This window comes from Vigna unguiculata, chromosome 10 (assembly GCF_004118075.2).
Source record: "Vigna unguiculata cultivar IT97K-499-35 chromosome 10, ASM411807v1, whole genome shotgun sequence".
NCBI lineage: Eukaryota > Viridiplantae > Streptophyta > Magnoliopsida > Fabales > Fabaceae > Vigna > Vigna unguiculata.
The window spans coordinates 1,778,052-1,805,700 of NC_040288.1; the positions used below are offsets into that span (position 1 = coordinate 1,778,052).

The 27,649-nt window shown below is 34.1% G+C and overlaps 3 protein-coding genes across 4 annotated transcripts; all 3 read right to left on the minus strand.

Moving 5' to 3' along the window:
- Positions 1 to 774: 774 nt before the first annotated feature.
- On the minus strand, positions 775 to 8,593 carry LOC114166642 (salicylic acid-binding protein 2-like). The gene is made up of 3 exons (XM_028051396.1): positions 8,042 to 8,593; positions 6,323 to 6,451; positions 775 to 1,196 (listed from the first exon to the last, which is right to left on the minus strand). Exons 1-3 carry the CDS (start codon positions 8,465 to 8,467, stop codon positions 906 to 908), a joined length of 846 nt encoding a protein of 281 aa, XP_027907197.1. The 5' UTR covers positions 8,468 to 8,593; the 3' UTR covers positions 775 to 905.
- Positions 8,594 to 9,587: 994 nt separating this feature from the next.
- LOC114165067 (eukaryotic translation initiation factor 4G-like) lies at positions 9,588 to 19,965 on the minus strand. 2 transcript variants are annotated; one of them, XM_028049723.1, is made up of 10 exons: positions 19,548 to 19,965; positions 16,866 to 16,990; positions 16,487 to 16,624; positions 16,276 to 16,346; positions 16,115 to 16,171; positions 14,744 to 15,907; positions 14,338 to 14,620; positions 11,663 to 14,039; positions 10,146 to 10,340; positions 9,588 to 10,060 (listed from the first exon to the last, which is right to left on the minus strand). In XM_028049723.1, the coding sequence occupies exons 1-10, from the start codon at positions 19,703 to 19,705 to the stop codon at positions 9,727 to 9,729; spliced, it is 4,902 nt and encodes a 1,633-aa protein (XP_027905524.1). In that variant the 5' UTR covers positions 19,706 to 19,965; the 3' UTR covers positions 9,588 to 9,726. The 2 variants fall into 2 exon arrangements, with proteins under 2 accessions (XP_027905524.1, XP_027905523.1); XM_028049722.1 differs by having other exon boundaries at positions 11,663 to 14,057.
- A 1,145-nt stretch (positions 19,966 to 21,110) lies between these two features.
- On the minus strand, positions 21,111 to 24,039 carry LOC114167211 (receptor like protein kinase S.2-like). Its single transcript, XM_028052218.1, has one exon. The coding sequence runs from the start codon at positions 23,917 to 23,919 to the stop codon at positions 21,325 to 21,327; it is 2,595 nt and encodes an 864-aa protein (XP_027908019.1). The 5' UTR covers positions 23,920 to 24,039; the 3' UTR covers positions 21,111 to 21,324.
- Between the last annotated feature and the right edge of the window lie 3,610 nt (positions 24,040 to 27,649).

Below are 27,649 nucleotides of genomic sequence, written 5' to 3' on the forward strand. Positions count from 1 at the left end.
AAAATTTGATTACTTCAAAAAGCAGAAAATAAATATTGTTGTAAGATCTAATGACTGAGTTCCAAGTTATGACACGAGTTGTGTGAATTGTTATGGTAAAAATTAATTTCAATGATCTTAAAATAAAACGTGAAGAGTTTATGACTCTATTATGACAAAAGGAGTGTTGAGTTAAGAAAAAGAATATTTTGTTAAATTAAAAAAAAAAATATTTTCATCACAAGTATAATAAATATTATAAGATACTAGAAATATTTTTTCTGCAGATAAATTTCTTCCCCTATGAATAATAATATATTGTTTCAAATTATTGAATTTTAATAAGATCTGTTCTCTCATATTTGGATTTTACTTCAAAATTAAGTAAAACAGATTTTTAATCCTTACAAACATTACTTTGGTCTTAAAAAACATATGGTTTAGCAAAATTAAATCAAATCCATATGTCAATAAATATAAATTACTAATAAACTGTTTCTGTATCCTTCATTAATTTTTTAATTGCTCATATGATTCTGTATCAAAGGTAACGAGTAGTAGAACTCTCCTAAATTAGTTATCCTAACATTAGAATTGTGCAGTTTTTTTTATTATAGATATCACATAGACTAGATATAAAATGATTTTATAACATATAAGTAGATGCAAATCTCATCTTACAAGTCAGTTTTATGAGGTTGAATTAGACTTAAAATTCACCATTTAACTCGCGGTATCAGAGTCACACTTTAAAGTCTATCATAATAATATTTGTTATTTGTTAGACCTATCGTGTCACCTGTTATCAGATTATAGTATACAAGTAGGTGCAAACTTTACTTATATGTTTATGATAATGGTCCAATAAACATGTCTTTGTTTACATTTCTTTATTTTATGATGCACACTACATTACCATATTGAACTTAAAATTTGTAAGCAATCTTTAACACTTCCAAAGCAAGCTCTTTTGGTTTTGAAAACATGACCATATGGTCCGAATTCTTTATCTTTTTGACATCAGCATATGGACCAGTGTTCTGAATTATCCACCTTTGAAAGTTTTCTGGTATCAAATTATCTTTTTCAGAAATGATGAAGACTTTAGAAACCCTTCCATTCCTCTTCTTGCTTACTGCACTTTGTTTTGCCAATAATTTTACATCACTCAGAAAGGGTGGTAAAGGCCTCACCACAGATATAGCAAGTGTTAGATCCTGCATAATATGTAAACAAACCTGGTTCAATCTATGTTCAGAGAAGAATTCACTATAAAAGAGATTACAACTCAAAGGTTCCTCTCTGAGCAAACTCTTACCCAAGATAACTCAATCATTACAACTCAACATTAACCCAAATACAAAGGCTACGAGGTCTTGTATATATTAGAATATAAGCTAAGTGTAACGTTTTGTTGTTGCCATATGTTATAACACCCACACCCGTCATAACCGCTTTTTACTTTTCTGTTTTAAGCTCTATTGCTTTTTGTATATAATACAGTTTTTGTATAACGTTTCAAATAATGAGAATACATTAAATTCTCTCTCTCTCTGTACCACTCAACTTCTTTCTCCTAAAATCCTATATGGTATCTAGAGCTACCTACGATTGTTAAAAGGGGGCACGTGGGTTTATTGATCAAGAAGTAGCGTTAGCGGAGTTCAGCAATAGGCGCGTGCAGTCTCTGTTCTTGTTAGTATAAACAAGAAATTGAGGAACTTCAAGAACTCGATCAAGAAACTGCCATGGCTGGAGTAGGAGGAATGATGCAGGGAGCGTTGCCAGTGTTTGACGGAAAGTCGTTCGATGACTGGCGCATCAAGATGCAAGCCATCTTTGGCTTCCAAGATGTTGCAGATGTTGTGCTTGATGGATTGCTTGAATTGGGAGCAAAGGCAACAAAAACTTGACAGTAAGGCTCGTTATCTTCTTTACCAATGCGTGGGTCCGAAGGTGTTTCACAGGATTTCAGAGGCTGAAACAGCCAGAGAAATATGGGAGATCTTAGTCAAGACCTATGGTGATGGTGATCGGAGTAAGAAGATGAAAATGCAAATTCTACGAAGGCAATTTGAGTGCTTGGCCATGGAGGATAATGATATTGTGGCAGACTACTTTGATAGAGTGCAAGAGCATGTGAATGCTATGCGTGCGTGTCGGGACACAATCATTGATCAATATGTTGCTGATAAGATTCTAAGGTCACTCCCACCGAGATACGATCACATAGTGGTGGCTATTGAAGAAACACGAGATATGGAAACCATGGGGTTGGAAGAGTTGCAACATACGTTGGAGTCACATGAACACAGGCTAAATAAGCGCAGACAGTTTCAAGATCAAGTTCTGCAGGCTCGATCTCAGTATCGTGGAAAAGGAAAAGGGTCCAAGAAGTACAACAAGAAGAATGATAAGCGTAAAGAAACTCAAGAACAGCACAAGAAAGACTCGAGTGATCAAGAGAGACGTAAAGATCACAAGACAGATCAAGGTTCTGATGGAGAACATAATTGGAAGTTCGACAAACGGAAGGTGAGATGTTTCAATTGTCAAAAGTTGGGTCATTTTGCTAAGGAGTGTTGGAAGGGAGATGGAGCTAAGAACAAACCGAAAAACCAAGCACACCTGGCGCAAGATGAAACGTCAGATTCTGAACCAGTCATGTTAATGGCTAAGACTGATGAAGATGAGGTAGAGTGCAGTTCCTAGTATTTGGATTCGAGGTGTTCAACCCACATGACTGGCCAAAAGGAGTGGTTCATGAAGATGAAGGAAGTTGCTAATGGAAAGATCAAGTTTGCAGATAACAGAAGCTTAACTGCAGAGGGTTCTGGAAGGGTTGTTTTGTGGGATAATAGTGGAAAGGAAGTGGTGATTGAAGAGGTATTATATGTCCCTGGGTTAAAAACGAATTTGCTAAGCCTGGGACAACTTTTACAAAAAGGTTTCACGATGCAGATGGAGGACAATTACCTCAGTGTGTTTGATCAGAATGGAAGGTTAACCATTAAAGCAAAACTTTCCTAAAATAGGGCTTTTCGTGTTATAATGAGTGTTGTCAATCATCAATGCTTTGCCCTTTCAGAAAAGGATGCAGAATGGTTATGGCACATGCGTTTTGGTCACTTGAATTTCAAGGACCTATCTTGTTTGAGTAAAGACTCAATGGTCATAGGGCTTCCGCCGGTTAAAGTGCCTGAAAATGTGTGTAGAGAGTGTGTTCAATGTAAACAAACAAGGGAAAGTTTTTCGAAATATCTGCCACAAAAGGCAACAAGCAAACTTGAAGTAGTGCACTCGGATGTGTGTGGTCCCATGCAAACAGAAACTTCTAGAGGCAGCAGGTACTTTGTGTTTTTCGTTGATGATTTAACAAGGAAGGCTTGGACATATCTTGTTAAACAGAAGAGTGAAGTACTCGAGGAGTTTAAATGTTTCAAGGCCTTAGTTGAAAGACAAAGTGGTGAGAAAATCAAATGTCTTAGATCAGATGGGGTGGAAAGTACACATCTACTAATTTTAAGAAGCTTTGTGAGGATGAGGGTATTGTTCATGAGGTCACACCTCCTTACACTCCTGAACACAATGGAACTGCAGAGAGAAAGAACATGACACTACTGAATATGGTACGTTGCATGCTCAAGAGCAAAAATCTTCCAAAGTTTCTATGGGGAGAAGCAGTTATTACAACAACATATATTCTTAATCGATCTCCCACAAAGATGTTGAAGAATATAACAGCAGAGGAAGCATGGACTGGTGTTAAACCAAGTGTGGAACATTTGAGAGTGTTTGGCTCTATTTGCTACAAACATGTGCCAGATCAACTAAGGAGAAAGTTAGATGATAAAAGTGTACCGTTGCTGCTGATTGGTTTCTACTCCACTGGTGGATACAAATTGTTTGATCCCAACACAGGGAAAGTAATAGTGAGTAGAGATGTTGTAGTAGATGAAGCTGCTGAATGGGATGAGAAGGCTAGTCAGCAAGCACAACCGACTATTGTGATAAATGAAGATGGTGCAGATAAAAAATCTGGTTCTGAGAATGATGATGTGAATGTTAGAAAATCATCCAGAACCACTCAGGTACCATCCCATCTAAGGGATTATGATTTGTCTTATTAAGCAACTGTGACCTCAGATGGAGATTTTGTGCACTATGCTCTCATAGCTGAGTCTAAGCCATTGAGTTATGAGGAGGCTGTGTCTGATGAGAGGTGGTGGAAGGCCATGAAAGAGGAGATTGAAGCAATTGAAAAGAACCACACATGGGAGTTAACTAAGCTTCCATCTGGGAAGAGGCCAATAGCTTTGAAGTGGGTCTACAAGTCAAAGGTAAACTCACAGGAGTCGTTACAAGGCACAAGGCCAGGCTTGTGGCCAAAGGACTTTTACAGCAAGCTGGAGTTGATTATGGTGAAGTGTTTGCACCAATGGCTAGGATTGAGACTATCCGATTAGTAGTCTCTCTTGCTGTACATTTCATTAGTCACTACATCAACTTGATGTAAAATCTGCCTTCTTGAATGGTAATCTTGAGGAAGAAGTCTATGTAGTACAACCACAAGGTTTTGAGGTTAAAGAGCATATAAACAAGGTGTATAGGTTGAGGAAAGCTCTTTATGGATTCAAGCAGGCTCCAAGGGCCTGGAACCAGAGAATTGATAGCTTCATGAGTAGTATTGGATTTGGAAAGTGTGCTTCTGAGCATGGTGTTTATGTCAGGATTAGTCACAAGGATGGAAAAACTGATAAGTTGATAATCTGCTTGTATGTTGATGATTTACTCATCACGGGCAGTAGTGAGGAGTTGATTTCAAAATTCAAAGGTGAAATGTTAAATGAATTTGAAATGAGTGACTTGGGTAGGCTGAATTACTTTTTGGGCATAGAATTTACAGAAACTCAGTCTGGTCTGGTCATGTATCAGTCAAGGTATGCAAGGGAGGTTTTGAGGAAGTTTGAAATGCATCAAAGCAATTCAGCCAACACACCAGCTGAGGTGGGTTTGCATCTTGAGAAAGAACCCGAGGAGATTAGTGTAAATCCTACTAAATACAGGAAGATAGTTGGGAGTTTGAGATACTTATGTAATACAAGGCTTGATCTATGTTTTAGTGTTGGACTGATCAGTAGGTACATGCAGAACCCGTGCCAATCATACTTAAATGCTGCAAAAAGAGTGTTACGGTACTTGCAGGGCACTTGTGATTTTGGAATTCTTTTCCCGAAAGTTGAGGCTGAACCTGGGTTGAGTTTAACTGCATATTCAGATGCAGACTGGTGTGGGGACAAATGGGATAGGAAAAGTACAACTGGGTACATCTTCTTCCTTGGAGACTCACCCATCTCATGAAGTTCAACTAAGGAATCAGTGGTGGCTTTATCATCTTGTGAGGCTGAGTATATTGCAGCTTGTGAAGCTAGTTGTCAAGCAGCATGGTTGAGTTCATTAATGGAGGGACTAAAGTTTGATTTAGGTGGAAGAGTAAGGCTACTTGTTGACAACAAGTCAGCCATTAATCTGGCAAATCATCCTGCTTCTCATGGGAGAAGCAAGCACATTGAAACAAAGTATTACTTTATACGTGAGCAAGTGAATAAAGGGAGGCTTGATCTTATACATTGCAGATCAGAGGTGCAATTAGCAGACATACTCACTAAAGCCTTGAAACGGGACAGATTCAAGGAATTGAGGAATCTGATTGGTGTTATAAAGCTTGGGTGATGTTTTGGCTTAGGGAGGTGTATTAGAATATAAGCCAAGTGTAACGTTTTGTTGTTGCCATCTGTTATAACACTCACACCTGTCATAACCGCTTTTTACTTTTCTGTTTTCAGCTCTGTTGTTTTCTGTATATAATACAGTTTTTGTATAACGTTTCAAATAATGAGAATACATTGAATTCTCTCTCTCTGTACCACTATACTTCTTTCTCCTAAAATCCTATACTATATACAACAATTTTGTTATAACTGACTCAGCCTGAAATACGTTTATACTTGTTGAGAATTCAAGTGAGTCTAAGTCTCACGTTGAGTAAAAATAAGAAAGTTGAACACCATATAAGGATGAAGATTCATAAACTCATTATCTTAAGTTTTTGGGTTAAGAGTGGTGTCAGTCTATACTTGTTGGAAATTCAAGTGAGTTTAAATCCCGTAAAAAAAAGAAAGTTGAGCACCATATAAGGATGAAGATCCATAAATTCATTGTCTTAAGTTTTTCGATTAAGAGTGGTGTGGTGAGAACCAATATCTTACATGTATCTTCATTAACTTTTTTCAATTGCTTGAATGATTATGTGTCAAAGAAAGATGGAATTAAACATGTTTACCTCGGTTGTTGATAGTTGGTACAATCTAGATCTAAAAAATTCAACTCCAATTGACGAGAGGATTGGAGCTCTGTTTCCATCCAATATGAAGTATTGTTCCTCCAAATCATTGCCCAATCTTCTATTTGCCTACATCGGTGAAACTTAAATTCCTCAAAATTGTATTATTTCATAATAGTAATTTCTTTTATAAATATAAATGATATATATATATATATATATATATATAAAGAAATTCATAATAATTTATACTTATGATGTATATATATAATAAGTGTATCGAATATGGTACATGATATATGCATATTGAAAAGTGTACAAAAATTTTAAAAACACGATGGCTACATGATTATTATTGTGTGAATTCAAATTAAAATCATATGTATTAAATGTTATCAAAATAAAAAAATTATAAACTATTGTCACAATAAAAGTGATACTATCTTATAAATTAAATATTTCATTCATAAATATTGGTAAAATATACTAAAGTATATACACAAATATTTGTTCAACAGATATGTAACTCAAATTGAAATATCATGCATCCTAGATTTATAAAATAAAGGTTAAAATACCTTTTTGGTCCCAATTTTCGTCAACTTTTTTCAAATAGGTTCCAATTTTCGCGGGGTGCTCAAATAGGTCCTAATTTTAGTCAATTTGATTCAATTAGGTCCTAATTGGTTAACGCCGTTTAAATTGATAACGTTTCACTGTACAGTTGGCTTTTCCTTGCTACGTGTCGAAATGCAAAAAATGAAAATTAAAAAATAAAGTATTAGGGTTTATAAAAAGTCGAAGAAGTCATCTCTTTGGAAGAAATTTCAGCACCCAGAAGAGAAAAACAAAACCCCAGAAACTTACACCCCAAATATCTCAAAATAGACTATGGAACCATCGACGGGTTGAATGCACCGACACGAGTCGTATATGAGGAAAGGTGCGGAGTGAGGTGGAGCATGGCAATTCCAGCACCCAGTTTGGATTTCCAAGGCAGATTTAGAGCATAAGCTTTTCCAGGAAATCCCCGGAGAACAGTTGAAATCGAAGGTGAGAGCGCGAGGAGGAGGATGGTGAGGTGATGCATGGTGAAGAAGAGAGAGTTTAATGTGAGGAGAAAAATTGGAAGTGAAGTGCTGAGGAAACGAAGTTAAAGAGCGCCGCAAAAGAAAAGAAATGGGCGTGAAGGTCCCAACTTTTTATAAACCCTAACACTTTATTTTTTAATTTTCATTTTTTGCATTTAATTAAAAACTTAATGTGTTTAACCCACTAATTAACCACCTCATTGTAAAGAAACACGGACACGTAGGATTAGTATTTCGACACGTAGCAAGGAAAACCCAACTGTACAGTGAAACGTTATCAATTTAAATAGCGTTACCCAATTAGGACCTAATTGAATCAAATTGACCAAAATTAGGACCTATTTGAACACCCCGCGAAAATTGGGACCTATTTGAAAAAAGTTGACGAAAATTGGGATCAAAAAGGTATTTTAACCTAAAATAAATAACAAATGAACAAGTGTTTCAATGCATTTATATGAATATGTAAAAGGGTACAATAAATCTTAATTAGTTTTGCCTTTACTAATTCAAATACAAACTTACATGTTGATGAAGAAAAACACACATGCTTAAAGATTATGCAGCATGGATTTGGATATAAAGTTGAGATAATTGGTTGAAAATATGTAACCAGTGAGAGCAATACCTCTTGAAGAAAAGCAAGGAAGGTGAGGTTCTGAGTGACAACAGCTGCAGAGATGAAAACTGCAACAGAGATTTTTTTAGGGTATTTTTCCATGGCAATGGACACTGAGAGCCCTCCAAGACTGTGACCTACAAGAATAACCTTTTCCTGTGGAGGAAGAGAGGCCAAGAATGTGATGAGAGGCTTATGATATTCTGAAACTGAATCAACTTCTTCAATCTTCTCTGTATTCACACCACATGCAGCCATGTCTAGAGTTGTCACATTGTGACCCTCTGATTTGAGTTGATGAGCCACCTTATACCAACACCATGCACCATGAAGAGCTCCATGCACCAGCACAAAGTGCTTACCATCAACACAAACACAGAAAAAAGGAAGAATGATGACAAAGATCATCAAAAGGTATTTCTCTCTTTTCAACATCTTCAAAACCTGTTTTTCCTTTGTTTCCTTTGTTTCTTAGTTCTTGCTGTAGAAACTGATTCTTATGATCTTTTCATCTATTTATGTATCTATAGGTTAATTTTTTAATAGTATGTTTCTCAATTTCAAAAAGTCTTGGAACATATTTTTCTCACACAAATATGTTTAGATTTTACTTCTAAGTAGTAAAAATCTTTTTGTTGACTTTTTCTTAAAAAAAATCATTTTCTAGTCCATCCCATATCCTTATTCTGGTTATGTTAACTTGACAAGTCACATTATAAAAAGATATGATTAATTTCTAATTTCTTTTTTAAATTTCTGATTTTGATGTTTTGTTTTTTTTATTGTGACTTTTAATCTTCTTATGTTTGAAATTATGTAGAAAAAAACAAAATCACAAATTAAAATTGAAAGGGAGTGAAAATTACACTACTACAAAATATTTGTGGAGACAAAATTTCATAAATAATTTCATGGATCCAAATTTTTTCAAAGGGGAGATATAAAATGATTTTTCTTTAGAATACAGAGATAAAAGAAATATAAACAAAAATAAAATAAAATTCAAACATATTTTAAAAATAGAAAAATATATATATATGTAGATCATTCGGTATGACTACCTCATTATGAAAGGGACATTCTATAAGAAATAGTGCATCTTGTCCTTCATAGAATCGATTATGTACTAATGATTTTTTTGGACTAATATTTAATACACAAATCTTACATACATATCTTTAATTCATTTATTTTCAGAAGATGATGTGATATGCAAACTACTATATGCAAAAAAGATTGCTCATTATGGATCGTTTTGGGAGATTTAAAAATAAAAAAGTTAGCCAATAAATATAAGAACAGGATGAATTTTTTGCTTTCGATCCCAGCAAATCTATTACCAAGTAAGATTATAAAGCTTTTTATTTTCTAAACATTAATGAAATACAAATAAAAATAATATTGTGGAGGCTCATTGAACCTTTTATATATAGAAAGAAATATGTAAAATGTTTGTAAAGGTCGTCATAAAAAAAATGACTATACCTAGAATTTCTTATGATTAAATGAACGTCTTACAATTGAAGTAAAGATGATGGAAAAAGAATATAAAAAATAAAGAATCCCATATAAAAAAACTCTATTCACCCATTTCACAGAAAAACCATTCTCTGCAAATTGAGTACCCAAAAAACACTAGTCAAAACAATTTTCCCTTCTACACAAAAAGACATCGAAATAAGCATAACTACTATCTAAATAAATTTTTCCAACTTCCTTGATATTTTAGCATTAGGTGGCTGGAAAGTTTTCAATTGGAAATTAGAGCTTCCTGAAAGAATCTCATTCAGAAGCACGTCTCCCTTTTCATTTTGAATTACCTCCAACGTGCTTCCAAGAACATCACCTGCAAGTCCAATTTCTAAGAGACTACCTGGCTCTTCTCCACCATCATGTATTAATTGTGCAATCTCAGTAAAAGTTGCTACTTTCTCTATTATGATTTTAGCAAAAATTCGGCCAAGAAACTCAGCTGCTCTAGGGGCATCATTAACGACATCCTCCAGTGTACAGAGAACAGATTCAAACCTAGCCAACATACAAAGGAATCAATAATTGATAGTTGCCTTCACAATAAATGAATTTTCCTTAACTATGGTTAAATCAATCTTACCCTTTGATGAGTTGGACTTGATTCAAGGTGTGATGTTGAGATTTCACAAGGTTGATGAGTAGTTTGGTCAGAAGATCTCTTTCTGTATCCTTTCTCTCAAATGAATCTGTGACCCAGAGAGAAACCATAGAAGGATAGAAGCTTGGAGAGTTCAAATCTTTGACACACAAAACAAGTTCATTCTCATCTCTAGCACTGAAAATTGTATAAATTTTAGTCAGATGATTAAATGATGAGAACATTGGAATTAAATTCACCAGTATAAATTCAAAAAAAGAAGGAAAAATTCACCAGTATGTAAATTTAATTTGGCTAATACACATAGCATAAAAATTCATCATGGCAAAGTTGTAACAAAAAAACAAAGATTCCTGAATTTGATGTAGCAGCAGAAAGAAACTTCACATAACCTCCTTTCTAAATCCAACACAAATATAGGACATTTCAACACCACTCCAACTGTGCCTATGATATTGTTCAGGAGTCATTTAATTTAAGTATTGAATGTTCAATCCTCCAATGAATAGAAAAAAAAAAAAATTGGTACCATTATGAGATGATGTCTATATGTATGCAAAATAATTTGTAAGTTGGATACATATAGGGTTGACAAAGTGGGTTGGGTTGAACCGGTGAACCTGTAAACGGTGCAGTGGTTCAGACGAATGTCAATAACCAATAATATTACAAAATTGTGAACATCCATTTGAAATTGTTTTTTCATGCTTTGCTAGTCTTCATTCTGTCAACCAAACATATAACTACTTCTTTTACTTTAATAGCAAGCATATAACAACTCAAAGTAGTCACCCCAGAATGCGTATGCTAGGATGATTGCTATTATGAACAAATTACACGCACACAAGGGCGACAAGGTGCCTCCTTGCTACACCATGATTGTGACACTTTCACATGCAATTAACAACTATGCTCCCAAACTAGTAGCATATCCATAGCCTATAACGATATTCATATGATACCAATGCACTGTATTTTTGTCATATCCTCTTTTTTCTTAATGCGTGCCTACAACCACAACTTCATTTTTTTACAAAACATTTATATGCACATCACTTGCATATTTATACATGCTTCCTTGCTTACTAACAAAAACAAATAGACCTAATATCAATATTTAAATATCAGCATCTTCACATTTTTTTTTCAATTTAGAAGTTTTTCAAGATAAATTTTTGGTTATGATTTGAAGGTCACACACACATCAAAAGAGAACATGAGTTTGATTTAAAATAAAACATATTGTGAACAAAAAGTCTTGTCTCAAGAAAAATACTTCACTTTATTTGAAAAACAAGACACATTAAAGATATAAGAAAAAAAGATTCCCACCAGGAAAAATTGAACATTTCTAATATAAAATGGTTTTACTTAAAAGATTATATGTGTGCAGTAAGTTGTTTGTTTAAGCTTCCCAACAAAAATATAACTGGCCACAGAAGTTGTAACTACGACAAAAAATGTGCTGTAGAGAAAGAGTGAAAAAAGAAAAAAAAAACCTGTAGTATTCTCTTATAGCTGACAAAGACATGTCTCTCAGTTGTTCTTCTGACAAAATCTTATCTGAATAAGCATTCTGAGAGATTATGGACCCTTGCAATTGAGCAGCAGGTGAAACACTCCTCAAGTTTCTGTTACCATGGTTTACATTATGCTCAGGGGCAATTGATTGATCATGAGTAGATGGACCTAAAGACCTGTTAGTACCATGTCTTGACCCAAGATCCTCCATTGAGTTATATTGTGTGCGCTCTGATGAATTATTCTGAGCATTAAGCCCTGCAGTCATTATATGAGGGTCTCTAGGCAGAGGAACCACATCAGACATTGGCAGATTGGAAATTGTGGTTGATCCTCTCATAGACATTCCCCTAGCAAGACCACCTTGAGGTACCAAGGTTATAGAATCATCTCCTAAAGATCTTTGAGGCAAAGGAACTGATAAGGTCTTAGCTTCATAAGATTGTTGTTCCTCAAATTGAGCATCCTGAGAGCCACCATACCCACGTGCTTGAGTTGGAAGACCACATAACCCACCCATTTGAGAATTAGAAGATGGTACTCTTGGACTAAAATCAATGGGATTCCTTCTACTCGACTGATTGTTACCAGGACCACGATTTGACCTACCACCATGGGATTGCCTTTCCTGAGCAGCATCCCTATGTACCTCCTCAATCTTTTTGGGACCTTCTACTTTCCTCCTTTGTTGCCATTTATTCTTTCTCAAATCAATGGCATCCTTCAACATAAACCTCACCCTAGAAGATAAATTCATGTTGATTGATAATAATTTCATCCTTTCAAAATATGCATCCATATGTTCCTTGGCTTTTGGATGGTCAATCATCTCCCCAATAGTACTCATTAGCTTGCACAAAGCTTCAATGTTTTCTTCATCTGGATCTTGATATTGACCCAGTAACTTCTTGATACACTCATGCATTATCCTTTCTGTCAACATTTTCTTCTTATATAGTTCTCCAATCAATCTAATGTTTCCCAACATGCGTCTTCTTGCTTTAACTCTTCTTTCTTCCCTTTCCTCAGTAGACTGCTTAACCTCACCCTCATCAGCCTTATTTGCTTCTTCTTCTTCCCTTTCACCCCTCTCAAATTCCTCTTGGCACTTGTTTAATAATAACCTTTTAAAAGTTATTTTTTCATTGTCCTCACTAAAATCAGGCAACTCAGAAGCCAAATGTAAACAAAAGTTGGCATACATTTCACAAAAGGTAGGTTCCATAAGAGCTTTCTCAAATATTTGTGAGATGACACCAATGAGGGTGATTGCATTGTCAATATTAACTTCTTTCACCTGTTCAAAGAGTTTGTCAAAATTTTGTGGCGTTAGTTTGTTCAAGATAGCTTTCAACTGCCTCTGTTTTACCTCTTCCACATCTGTCACTTTACCCACTTCGTACTTATTCTCAGCTTTGTGCATTATTTGTAAAGGAGTTTGGTTGGGAGAAGGAATTAAACCCCTCTGCTGGTAGCTAGCAGATCGCTGCCATCTCTCCCCATTAGGGTTATTTCTTCCACCTTGATTTCCCCCAGATTGCATTGGCCCAGAAAGGATCCCTCCACCATATTGTAGAGGTGTTTGTGCACGAGGGCTCCTTAAAACACCAAAGTTGCCTCCATGACCAAATCGAAATCCTGAATTTCCTCCCGTGCCTTCTGGACCGCGTCCACGAAAAGAACCAGAAACTTTGTTCCATCTATCATCCTCCATAACCACATCGCCACGACGATCCATCCGAGACAACCCACCTACAGCTCTTCCAGGACTAGGATGTGAATCACGCTCAAAAATATGAGAGCCGCCAACATTGGCATTCATCAAAGCTCCAATGTCTGCAGTGATTTCAAAACCTTCAGGAAGATCAATGCACTGCTCTACAAATTTCAGAAGGAAATCACGTGAATATTTTTTTGTTGTACTTCCATGTCCGTCACCTACATTTTGAGATATGTCATGAACCTCCAGTTTAGGGGTAGACATCTCAGCAACATCCTCCCAATCATCAAGCTCAACTTTATTATGATCACATTTCTCACTGGCTTTAATATCAGACTGACCAACATCAAATTGTTTCATGCTTAGAGAAGTAGTAACACTTTCCTTGTTCTCAGAACTTAAGACATCTCTCTTTTCCCCAGGTCCCTTGTATGCATTATAGAGATCAGAAGTTGACCCAGCAGCATCTGCTTTCTGAAGTATCTCTCTTCTCTTCTTCTTTCCTTTAGATGTGTTTTTCATCTTATTTGGTTCTATAATTGGTCTATCCTTGGTACCTGACTCAACATCAACATTCTCTGAATCATTCTTAACATGCTTTAGTGTTGCTTTTGGAAGATCAGTGGACTGCAGATCTGATGAGCCAAAATTTCCTGAATCAAAATAATTTGTATCTAATCTACCATTTCTAATAAAAGAGACTCTAGAATAAATAACTAGACTTGCGTAAATTATCACTGACTCTATCATATTGTTTATTAAAATTTGCAAATTCATCTTATTGTGATAGAATTTTCAAGGTCAAGATCCCAATGCCCAAATTTGCAAGATCTTTTTTGTTAATTTAATTTTTGTTCCATTAAAATTTAATTGTTTGTATACTTTAGGAGATGACAGATCACTTTTATCATAAAGCTTTAGTTTTTTGTTTACCTTCAACTAATTTATATGTCTTGTCAGGCATCTGATTGTGAACTTTGTCAATAGCTTGTGCACCACATCCTTCCACTGAAGCATAAGCAGAAGCTTCTACAGACCCATTTGTCACCACTTCAACACCAGTAGAAGTTGTATCAGATCTTGGAAGATCTTCAATAGTAATTGCTGCAGAATTATTTTTTTTAATTCCTAAAGCATTGGACAGTCCAACATCAGATATATCTTGATCAACAACTCCAGAAAGTATAGTGTCCATTGTGGGAGATCGTACAGAAACCTGTGGAAAAAGACACAAAGTACACCTTACATTCAAGCACACCAAGATCACATAATACTGAAAAGTACATCCATTACATTCAAGTGTGCATTCGTGTGCATGAATAATAATTCACGCATATACCTGATTTTGTGATATTTGATCTTTCTTCCCTGGATTTTTGTCCTTCAAAGAGTTGGAGATACCGAGAGATTCCCTTCCACCTTCATTACTAGACACATCTGCGACAAAATCACTAGAAAACTTAGCTCGTTGTGGAGAAACTTCTGAAAAAGTTTCCGAAGATATTGTTGAACCAGGGGATTCTCCATTTTGAACATCAGCAATACAGGAATTCGACAAGGATGAGTCCACTATAGTAGTTGTACCATTAGGCTTAATGGTCATAGATGTAATCCCTGTTGGAGTGCTAGTTTTATTAGTAGGCAAGGAACCTTGTGAAGATAAATTCATAAAACTCACACCTTGCGGACCATGGTGCAGAGGAAAATTAAATGTTGGTGGTTGACAATTAGGAGTCATTGGGCCACTTGTTAATGGGAGAGAATTAGGTGGATAATAAGGAGAATTTGTATTATACGAGTTGGATGAAAAATAGTTCATAGGATGAGAAGCCGGAAAAGATTTAACAGGCTGGGATTGAGAAGGTATGATAGGATGTGGCCTAACACCAGATGACCCACCATTTGAGTATGCATCCATCCTTTTATCAAGTCTTAACTCTTCATGTGTCTCAGGATGAGTTATCTTTACATGGGTAGTTTTCCGAGGACCAGCAAATTTTCCTCCTTGCTGTTGTGGATATTGACAACCTATGCCAATGCCCATGTTGCCTAATTGATTACCCATTTGAGGAGAATAACTAATGTTTTGGCCTTGATGCATGATCCCTTGAGGATGCATTGGATGAGGTTGAAGACCTGGAATAAAAACCGGCTGTTGCACTTGTGTAGCATTACCAATTGGTAAAGGCATCGGTATAGGCATTTGGATGGACGTTGTTGTCATGCCCTGAGATTGAATCTGTGGATTAGCACCTCCAAACTGTAAAGGAGCCTGTGATTGGTGATATGAAGTTGACATTGAAATCCCAGTTACAGGAGCAACAAAGGGTTTTGAGATCTGATTTACTGAGGTTAAATTTGACACCTCAGAATCCTTGTTTGCCTTAATCTCCTCAATGTTAGATTGCTCATTGACACCAGCATCTTTCTCATGTGAATTCTGCTGCTTTGGAACAGGAGGAATTGGATCCGAAGACACAGATTTGTCAGAGTCATCAAGAGCCTGAAAGTCAAAGAATTATACCTCAAACATAAGCATTCCTTAGTATGGAAAGACGGAGAACAAGTTCATCTTCAATTATTGAACACTAATATCACTGATAATGTCAACTTTAATTAGACATACAAAAAGAATAAGGAGGGGGGATAGTAACTCTTTGAATGGTAGTACAAAAATTAAGGAAAGGAAGTGAAAAAAAAAAATGCATACCTGATCAGGCTTCTGCTTATCAAAACTAGGAGGAGCTGAACTTGTACGAGCAGGAATCTGTACAAAAGAACAGTAACATGATCAATTACTCTACTCACGCCAAAATTCCACAAAATGTGTAACGCACCATATTCTAATCAATTAATATACAAGAAACTTACTGCCATCCCATTAATGACACCAGGAACAATGGATCCAAATTGAAAGGGGAATGCCTTAGACTCATCATCTCCTGGTACAGACATATATATTGATATTTCACAAATCTCACACAGAACATAACTAACTTCTAATAAGAAAAATTATTTTGAAAAATAAAAGTTGTTAATGGACATCTAACGTACACAACAAAAATGTACAAGACTAACATACCCTTAGCAAGGCTTGTGGGAAGTACTGGATCAGAAATTAAAGGGGGCAATGAAGCAGTTTCAGCCTTTGGAACAATTCCAGTGCTCTTATGCCCAGCTGATGATTCAGATGACTTTGTAATTGGTCCATCTGGTGCACCTATCATGCAAGATAAATGCATTACGTATAAAAACAAAAAAGAAAACAAATCAAAATTTATAAAACACTTAATCACTTCAAAAACATCAGAAGATTCTCCTATTAAAAAAGAGGGAAGGATGTTTCACAAATAATTCGTCAGAAAAATTCTACGGAGCAACATAACCAGACACTAAAAATCAATGAAGACAAGAATTACAATTTTTTCCAGAAATAAATAAATATTACTCCCAAATCTTACCATGTAAGTGGATACCATTACTAATGATCCGGGCAGCAGATGCATTATTTGACTCCGTTGAATTTCCCTGGGAAGGATTTAGCCTAGATTGCCCACCTTGTGCATTATTAGACTTCTTGTTAAAACTATAACAATCAACATGCATAATTAATAAACCAATAAAGAAGAAAAAAAAATACACAAATCATAATGGTGTGGAAAAAATAATTTGAGTAACGAATCATCAAACCACATGTCACAAAAAAGAGAAAATAAAAGGTTTTCACAACTTTATAATTAATCACATACAATGTACATACATTTAACTTTTCCATTCATTATAACACTACCTATTACACATAAAACACATCTAAACTCCACAAAAGAATCCTAATCTATACTTTTCAACACTATTGTATAAATGTTATACATACTTAGTGTATTATCACAATGTCAGTGTTTAATTCCTTTCACCCGAATAACACTGCACTTTGCACTTTAGTACTAAAACAGATCCAAATTCCAGAAAAATCTCAATATACACCTTAAAACACTATTTTACTAACAACAATTAATCATAATCATAATATATAATTTATTACACACACACACACACACACACACACACACACACACACACACACACACACACACACACACACACACACACACACACACACACACACACACACACACATATATATATATATATATATATATATATATTAACACAATATAAATATCGATTTTTTCATCCATTACAATATTACACTTCATAGATTAAAATACAATAAATTCTACAAAGTCAACAAAATAAAATCCTAATCTACATTCATCACATCAACACTATTCTACAAAATTAAATCAAACAATATTCTTTATTAACTTTCACCAAAATTGATTTTTTGTTTTTTCATTTGTTATGATACTACACTTTAAACTCTAAATCACAATCCAATTTCACAAAAAAGCAAGAAAAGGAAATCTCAATCATAACCATCATAGTAGGATTAATTATACTCTTATCGTAACAATAATATCAATATTTAATTCTTTTCATCCATCATAACAAGACATCTAAAATGCATCCAAATTTCACTAAAAAAAACTAGAGCTAATCTACACCCTCCAACACTATATATTAAGCAAACAATGATAAATTACAGTTTGTTAAATATTTTATCACAATCACAGCATTTTATTATTTTCATCAATCATAACATCATACGTTGCACTCAAAAAAATGTATCCAAATTAAAAAAAAATAAAAATCCCAATCTACACTCTTCATCACTCCTATACAAACATGTTATTAATTTGTTACGTAGTATCGCTTAATTCTTTTTATACATTTTAACACTACATTTTACCCTCTACATCTAAATTAAATAAAAAATAAAAAAAATCAACCCACACCCTTCAATACTATTTTAAAAACAATTATAATTTGTTTTATATTTCACCACAATCATAATGTCAGAACTTAATTTTTTTCATTCATCATAGCACATTTTAAACTCTAAAACACAACCAAGTTGATGGATAAACATCAATCCAGATTCTTTAATATTATTTCACATATAGTAATTGATTGTATTTTATCACATATGTTATCTCAATCACAATGTTATAATTTCATTGATTCCTTTTATCAATTAAAACACATTGCTGTTACACTTTATACACTGTAAACCACATTCAAACAACTCGTGTAAACACATCCATTCCTACCTATGCGTGTCTGTTATGTATTTTATAAAATAATAAAATTATATTCATTCAGTAAAGGGTAAATAGTCTTGTTGAAAAATGACACCAAAACTGTTAAAAAAATATTTTATCCCCTTCATATAAATAAAAGTATAGATAAAAACAAAATCCCAATCTCCAAAACCAACTTTATTTTACCTACCTACAAACACTAAAAAAAGAAAATCCACAAAATCAACAAATTAAGTCTCAATCAACATCTTCAGTACTATTTTACAAACAATCAATTACAATTATCATTACGATTTGTTGCATATTACTTCTCAATTACAAAACTACTCTTCACAGTTTAAAACACAACCAGATAAAAAAGAAATCCCGAATCTACATCCTTCAAGACTAATCTACAAACAACTAAATATAAATTATAATGTCACTTTTTTTTTATTAAAATCACAATGTCAACACTTAATCATATCATTACACTTCACACTCTATTATGCATCTAAATTCCAAAAGTTAAATCTGAATCCACTTCCTTCAACATTAATCACAGAAAAACAATTAAGTACAGTGTTACACATCATATTATATATATATATATATATATATATATATATATATATATATCTAATAATTATATAACAATCACAATGTGAATCCTTAATTTTTTTTTTCCATTATAGTACTACACTTCACACTCTATAATGCATCTGAATTCCAAAAATATAATCTCAATCCACATTCTTCAATATTAATCACAGAAAAACAATTAACTACAGTGTTACATATTATATTACATATATCATATAATTATATAACAATCACAATGTGAACATTCATTATTTTTTATCCATTATAGCACTGCACTTCACACTAAGAATCATCTTGCATCCACATTGGCGACATTATTACTACAACATCAATCAAAATTTAATCACGAAACACAACACATGCAAAAATCTAAAATGTGAATGGCAAGCCTAAACTCACCTTCGGGCAGTGGATAACGAATTGTTTGACGGCGCGATTCCACCGCCATCGCCACCAGCTTTGCCGTAGGAACCTCTTTGCTGGTTAAAGGTGGAGGATCGTCCGTTTCTTCTGTAAACGACGTCGTTCTTTTCCACCTTTGATTGATTGAAGGACATATATCCCAACCCCTTCGAACACCTCACAGCAATGCAGTTTCTTCCACAACGAAAGAAAAAAAAAACGCAGAGAAAACTGAATCTCGTTCTTCAATTCTCGTCGAAAACGAATGAGAAAAACAGAGTGAGAAAGAGTGTAGTGTGCCTATGATTTTGTTTCGTTAGAGAAAAAAGAGAAAAAAAATAAAATAAAAATAAAAATGAAAAAAAAGAAGAAAGAGAAAAGAAAAACCCAAACAAATACCTTACAGTGTGGAGTGAGGGAAGGGTCAAAAGAAGAAATAGCCTTTTTAGGAGATCATCACACACACAATTCCAATGAGTTGCGGATTTTGTGACACCTTTTATTCACACTCCCTTATTTTTCTCTTTTTTTTCTTCACTTTATCATTAATTCACATTTATTCTTGTTTTTATATAAAATGTGGATCTATTTTCTTTTTCAGAGTGAAATTTCTGTAATTAATTTTGTGTAATTATATTTATACAAGAGTTTTATACTAGTATAACATCTATGTTTCATCACCTCTACATGAATAAATATTACATTTGTTCAAATGTATATTAAATATATATTTTTATGCTGTAATATTGTCGTGTCCAAAAGTGTTGGTTTTCTGAAAAGTTTTGTTACTAAGGTTTTAATTTGTAAACAGTTTCATCTAATCTGTATCCACCAAATGCACTGGTTCAAGAATAATGTCACTTTCATCAAAAAGAATTGGGATTGATTTGGATGAAGATATATGTCTTTCACACAACAAAAGTGTTTGATAATACTTTGTTCATTCACTATGTATAGCCTTGAATCAGACAAAACCAGAATCTTTTCCTTCACTCTGTTGAAATTGTTAAAATTATATACAATATGTTCTTGAAACTGAAAAACTACAGAATAAGTCATTTTCAGAGAAACTGTTGAAAATCTCGTATCGTCGAAGATAAGGTCAATTTAAGGTCAATTTATAATATATAAGTGAGTGAAAATCTCATCTTATGAACTGATTTTGTGAGATTGAGTACGTGTTTGGTTCTGCATCAAATTGATGTAGAATTGATTTTCTAACGCAGAATCAGTATGTGTTTGATTTCCAAAATTAATTTGATTTCCAAAATCAATTAAAGAGTAAAAGATTCACGTTGAATAAGAAATAACTAATTCTTGTTTCTGCGTTGAAGAATTGATTTAGCTGGAATCAATTCTCCAACACCGAACCAAACACACCTTGAATTAGGCTTAAAATCTCTTAGAATCATGGATCAAAGTCTATTCTAACAAAATTTGCTAGTTAAACTTAGTTCACTTTCTATCAAAAATATATCATATATCTAGATGCATCTTTCATTCTCCGTGTTGTATACAATCAAGAGATAACAGTCCTATATATGGTATGAATGCTTTGACTTGAATTCTAGAAACCACCTCAGAAATTTTAGCAAGAAAACTTACAAGAGATTTTTTTTTGTAGTTCAGTTTAAGATGATTGTGTCATCAAATCTATCTAGACCAATGACCACCTGTATGAAAAATATGCAGAACATAAAGATACAATGTTAAACACAACTCTATGTTACAAACAAGCTTTCTATGTTACAAACCATCCTATCCATTTTGTTCTTCATTGTATTCCTAGAGCTTGGATCCTCTTGACCAGAGACAAAGAGCAAGAGTTTCTTTCTCTCCATTCTTCACTGCTCTCCAAGTTCTCCCCCATGATTAATTTCTCATTTCCATCAAGAATGCTCACTATCTGTCTTGTGCTTGGTCTCAGCTTTGGATCAGAACGAGTGCATGCAACTCCTAACCTCACCAATCTCATTAGCTCCTTGTGATTGTACTCTCCATTTAGTCTTATATCAGCTAGTGCCTCAAGTGATCTTTTTCTCATCTCAAATTCATGAACCTTCTTCACCAAAAGCACCTCAGGTTGCCTGAAATCCACAGCCTTAAGTCCACTCACAATCTCAAGCACCACCACACCAAAGCTATAAACATCAGCAGCCACCGTTGCTTCTCCTGATTCCACATATTCTGGTGACATGTAGCCGTAAATCCCACAAACAGACTTGTTCCTGGTGCTGATCACATGATGGCCATGCTCATTCCTTGACAGAAACTCAGCCAGAGCAAAACTACCAAGTCTTGGTGTCATGTCAGGTTCAAGAGTCACTGCTGAAGAGGTTATGTTCCTGTGAATTACCTGTTCATCCCATTCTTCATGCAGATAGAGAAGTGCAGATGCAAGTGATTTCACTATGTTGTATCTATGGTGCCATTTGAGAACAGAATAACCCTTTTTAGTAGGATTTCTGTGATGGTGGTGAAGTTGGTGGCTGAGAAATCTTCTAGCTGAGTAATCATACACCACAAGCATCTCTCCTTGCTCAGTGCACCACCCTCTGAGCTGCACCAAGTTCCTGTGGCGAAGTTTTGCAAGGTTTCTCAGCTCATTGGAGAATCTCTGGCGCAGTGCAGGGCATGTCTTCAAGCCAAGGCGTTTCACCATGACATGGCAGTGGCCATCAAGGACTCCATGGTAAGCAGTTCCAAAGTCTAACTCGGCCACCCTTTTGGATTCTGAGAAGTTCTCTGTGGCTGAAACAATCTCCTTGAATGGTATCTCCCTAGGTGTTTGAACCACAGAAAATGATGGCTGCTTATGCATCGTTCTCTTGCTACTCTTGGAGGAATTAGTTCCACCTCCACCGTTTCTATGTTCAGCTTCAGCTGTTACATATATGGTATTTCCTGTGGCAGTGACATACTTTGAAATGAAACTAGCACGATTGCTACAACTTTCTGTTCCTGTGCCTGAACCAGTGCCTTTAGAGCTGCTTGGACTAGTCTCAGATGAAGAGGACAAAGAGATGTACATAGGATGGGAGTGAAACGAAGGAAGTGTTGGCAATGGCAATGACATAGCATTTGACATGTCAGAAAGTGCTTCTACAATCCACTTCATGCTTGGTCTCAACACAGGGTCATGGAGTGTGCACAAGAGACCTATGTGAAGCAAGTTCTCCATCTCAAAAACCTTGTAGGAACCTTGCATCAGCCTTGCATCCCCAGCATCAACGAGCCTCCCTTCATCACTGAGCCTTCTGATCCAATCAAGCAAGATGATTTTCTCATCTGGGTATGTGAGATCAATGGCTCTCCTTCCAGACACCACCTCCAACACAACGATTCCAAAGCTGAAAACATCAGATTTTGAGGTTGCAACACTCCTTCTCTGGAAGCTCTCTGGTGGCAAGTACCCAATTGTGCCACCAATCCTTGTGGTCTCACTCAACCTGAAATGCTCAAACTTGCTTGATGCTGCTGCTGATGATGCTTTCCCAGTCTCATATTCATACTCAACAAGGTCATGCTCAAGCCACCTTGCCAAGCCAAAATCCCCCAACCTAGCATTGTAGTGGGAATCAAGCATCACATTGCTGGTCTTCACATCCCTGTGAATGATCTGAGTCTCCAACTGCTCATGCAGATAGTGCAACGCACAAGCCAAACCCTTCACAATTTTCCCACGCCTCACCCACCCAAGTGCCTCCTCTTTCAAGTTCTTCCGAAACAGCACCCTGTCAAGGCTGAGATTAGGCATGTAATCATACACAAGATAAAGTTGATCCTCAAAAACACACCAACCCCTCAAGGGAACAAGGTTCTTGTGGCGAAGGTGTGCCACTGCTGCTAGTTCTGCTGCAAAAGTCTTCTCAAACTGGCCACCTTTCCCTGCCAAGCAGCACTTCACAGCCACCACTGTTCCATCACTCGGCATAACAGCTTTGTACACTTTGCCAAAACCTCCACTTCCCAGAACCTCCTCCTCAGAGAAACCCCTTGAACCTATGTAAAGTTCGGCATAGCTGAAAATCCTTGGATTGTTGCTGTCCCTTCCAATCTTTGAAGAGAGTTGCACACCCTCCATGTCATGAAACACACAAGATGATGATGAGGCCTTGCTTTGTCTTGCACCATGTTGGCATAGATTCCACCACTTTGACTCACACAACCTTGTTAAGGAACCTTGAAGGGTAGCAGCAACATGGCCTCCACATGTCCCTTTGGCCTTAACCTTTTTCTGTGTCCCTTTATGCTTTGGTGGGGTTGCATGAAGTGGCTCTAGTTTATCATAGTCTGAGGGCATGACAAGGCACAGGTGTGTGAGCTGCATAGTGTTTGTTGTGAGAATGGATGTTGAAAGCATAAGCATAAGCAATTAGCTAGGACATGGAGATTGCAATGAATGGCATTAGTGCTAATGCTGCGTAGGAAAAAGATGTTGAAGTTTGGGTATTTGATGATGATGGCAATGCCATTGTTGATGGATTTATTCAACGCGTTAAGTTTGCACGGTTGAATTGAGTGCAACCATTTGCCAAATTGGAACCTACCACCACCTCTGATATGACGTCTCCAAAATCATTATTCTTTTGTATTATCACTGTCCACTTCATGTTTCTATAGTTTAAAATGTTCTGATCGATCTGTCACCGTGAATCTGAGGTATTATCTGCTCTAAAAGAAGTATTTTGTTAAGAATCCAAGTGTGAGTCTAAGTCTCACATTGGCTAGAAATGAGAAAGGGGAACTCTATATAAAGATAAAGATCCATAAATTCATTGTCTTAAGGTTTTGGATTGAAATTGGTATCAATGTCTTATCTGGTTGGACTCAAGTCTCATGGTGTTGTATCTCTCCGGTGAAACTTCCTCTATATACCTAACATATTTAAACTACTTTTGATCTCGATTCAATGTTTAAGTTATGGAAGAATCATGCATGGTTAAAGCTTATTTATTTAACAAGAAGATCAAACTGAGTTTAACTGGTTTTGGAACAATTGATTAACGATGAAGCAATGTGATCTGTGACAAAGGTAGAAGGATTTTAACATGCAAAATTTGAAAAGTAAAAGTTGATAAAAAGGAGAAAGAAAACTTCTAATGAAAATGATGAAGCAACAGAAAAAACTAACATAGTTTTGGCTTTATGTCAACGGAAGTCCTTGTCAGTTCTTCACAAAAAAACAACTACAGAAGCTTTTTTTTTTCCCATATTAATTAAAAAAAAAAATACACCGATAAATAAACAATCAAAAATGAAAAATAATATCGTACTTTGAGTCTTTTTTTTTAGTTAAAAACTCGAGGTTGTTGAGATATCTGTTTTCACATATAGTTTTTCATTGAAACTGTTGAACTTTGTTTGCGTAATTGTTGGAAAAACTAAGCCGTCGTACGTATGTGTCTGTTTTAAATTAAGGAAAATAGTTGGATTTTTTTTTGGAGTATTTTGAAAAAAAAAATAAAACGAATTAATTTAATTAAGTACTGAGAAAAACAAATATGATGTGATCACTTTTATGTGTCGAAAGTAAATAAATGCATAACTTAATGGTTAGCATGGAAAAGATAACTCACTAACTTAATGGTTAATCATCTTTTCTTCGTTTTAATCATTAAAATTTATTTTTCTAGATGATAAGATAACGTGTTATTCTCTTACTAAAGAAGAAAGATATTTCTTGGTAAGGGTAAAAGTAAAAGTTCATAAAAACCATAAAAATGGAAAAATATGAATAAAAATCAACAATGTTTGCCACATGCCAAAGAATGTCTCAATCAAATGAAAAAAAAAAAAAAACTAGGTTCATTATTTTGACATAAAAACAAAAACCCTAAGCATATCAATGTAGGTGATACATAACTATCTCTTATACGTGATTGTGTTGACAATAGTTCAATTCTTAAGTGTACATATGAAAGGAAACTTATTGAAAGAGATCAATTTCATTTTGACTTTTTTTGTATATGCATGATATAGGATAAAGGTTCTGGGTTGTTCATAGTTTAGTTTTAATCACTATTTTTTTGTAAAATATTAAAATAAATCATTGTGGCATACTTTTGCATGAAGTTGAAACAATTAATGTCAATCAATTTTACAAACAAAAAATAATTAATTATTATAATAACTAATTTAAATAACAATTTATATATTAAAATTGATTGAAATGAATAATGTCTCAAAGTCAAGGTTTGTTTAAGTTATTTATGTAAACCAAAAATTTATGTATGATTTTTTTGTATGCATATGAATACGACATGCATTATCATTTTAAAAAGACTAATTAATGTTAGTGTTACTCATTTTTTATGTTTCTGCTTCATGTCATCTATTATATCAAACGTATTTTTATTTCTTTTGTATTACAAAATACCTCGCTAGTTTTTTTTTTTTTTTTGACATAGATAACATTGCTAATATAATAAAAATAAAACAAAAAACACCTTAATTTCATGTTTTTAGATGTTTTATCAAAATATTTTGATTAAACTTTTACTAGAAATTTTCATATTATATGAGATTTTTCTTGTAAATTTGTTAAAAGAATTTGCAAGAAAAGTTCTTTTTCTGTCATTTTTTCTAAAAATTTTAATAGATAAATTTCTTCGTGGGTAATCATTTTCTACAAAATTATAAAATTTATAAGTATTTTTTACAAAATTTGTTGCAAAAAGTGTTTTATACAAAATATTTTGCAAGAAAATTGATAACAATTTCTTACAATTTTTTTTTCTCAACAAAATTTGTAAGTATTTTCTACGAAAATATTTTCAAAACAAAATTAACAGAAAATTTTAGTTTTTTTAGTAGTGAGCGTATAAATTAAGAGATAAATAATAAAAAAATATATTAATATTGCTAATATTCTTATTTAATGTTTTTTTTTTTTTGAGTAGGAGTTAGACACAGTATTAGGTAAACCAACCAAGTTAAACTAACATAACTCTGGTTTAATGCATTGATCTTTAGAGATAAACTTATTTAACACAAAACATTAATAAGATTTGAAATTGTAAAGACTAATCATTTTGGGATAAATAAATAAAAAAATTAAAATAATGATGTGAAAAGGAGATATAATATTTGTTTAAACCAAGCTAGTGCTTAAAAAAGTTTTATTTAATTAATTAGAATAAGTTTTGTCTGAAAAAAAGAAAAAAGAAAAGTAGAATTATAGAATGATTTGGTTGAATTTAGGCCAACCTCAGTAGTACACACTCACCTAATATCACAATAGAATCATACCAACCAACCATCCAAAGTCTCCAACCAAACCACCATTACTACCACTTTAGTTTACTTAACCTAATTCCACCAACTGAAATTTCAACTCATGCATTCAGAAAATCAAAGATGAAAGAGTTTACATAGTATATATCACTAAGAAAACATCAAGTAATCATAAAACAAATCATTTTCCCATGTAGTCTTTCATTTACTATGTGATGTCTATTTTCATATCTCATAACAATGATGAAACATTTCATAATATTTAAAGGCTTAATTATTTTTTTAATTTTTAATAAATTTGGATATTTTTAATTGAGTTCTTTAAAGAAAAAAATCTGTGTCTATAAGATACTTAAAAAAAATTATACTTTGAGTGTGATGTTTTGTGATTAATATAAAAATTCACATTTATGAATATGTAAAGACAATTAAGCAAAACATAATTGAAAATTAAGCAATATGTTATGACAGACACATAATTGAAAAACATAAAAGTTTTAAATACTCGATAAACAAAAACTTTAATAAATACTTAATCAAAAGTAACCAAGACTTTAATAAAAACTAAATTAAAAATACTTAAAATTTAATAAAAAAAAGCAATTGGGGATTAATGATACATGAAATGAAGTTTTAATTTTAATTATGAGGAAATGTAATTTTTCCTTTTTTTTTATATTAAAAGTTCTTGGTGTTATTTCTTTACATATTACTAATCTTAAACCACAAATATTTCCTAACAATGGTACAGAAGATAACTTGATTGGGGATATTTTCATAATTTATTTACTAGAGTGACAATGATAGAAAATTACAACTATATTCAATGGGAAGACAATAATGATTTAATATGATTTTCATAG

Excerpts from the sequence above, each read along its gene's own strand:
- LOC114166642 (XM_028051396.1), bottom strand. The coding sequence starts at position 8,467 with ATGTTGAAAAGAGAGAAATACCTTTTGATGATCTTTGTCATCATTCTT. Across the intron at positions 6,452-8,041 it reads TCCTTGCTTTTCTTCAAGAG|GCAAATAGAAGATTGGGCAA; the intron begins GTATTGCTCTCA and ends TCACCGATGTAG. Across the intron at positions 1,197-6,322 it reads ACCAACTATCAACAACCGAG|GATCTAACACTTGCTATATC; the intron begins GTAAACATGTTT and ends CATATTATGCAG.
- LOC114165067 (XM_028049722.1), bottom strand. The coding sequence starts at position 19,705 with ATGTCCTTCAATCAATCAAAGGTGGAAAAGAACGACGTCGTTTACAGA. Across the intron at positions 16,991-19,547 it reads TCGTTATCCACTGCCCGAAG|TTTTAACAAGAAGTCTAATA; the intron begins GTGAGTTTAGGC and ends TGATTGTTATAG. Across the intron at positions 16,625-16,865 it reads TAATGGTATCCACTTACATG|GTGCACCAGATGGACCAATT; the intron begins GTAAGATTTGGG and ends CTTGCATGATAG.
- LOC114167211 (XM_028052218.1), bottom strand. The coding sequence starts at position 23,919 with ATGCTTATGCTTTCAACATCCATTCTCACAACAAACACTATGCAGCTC.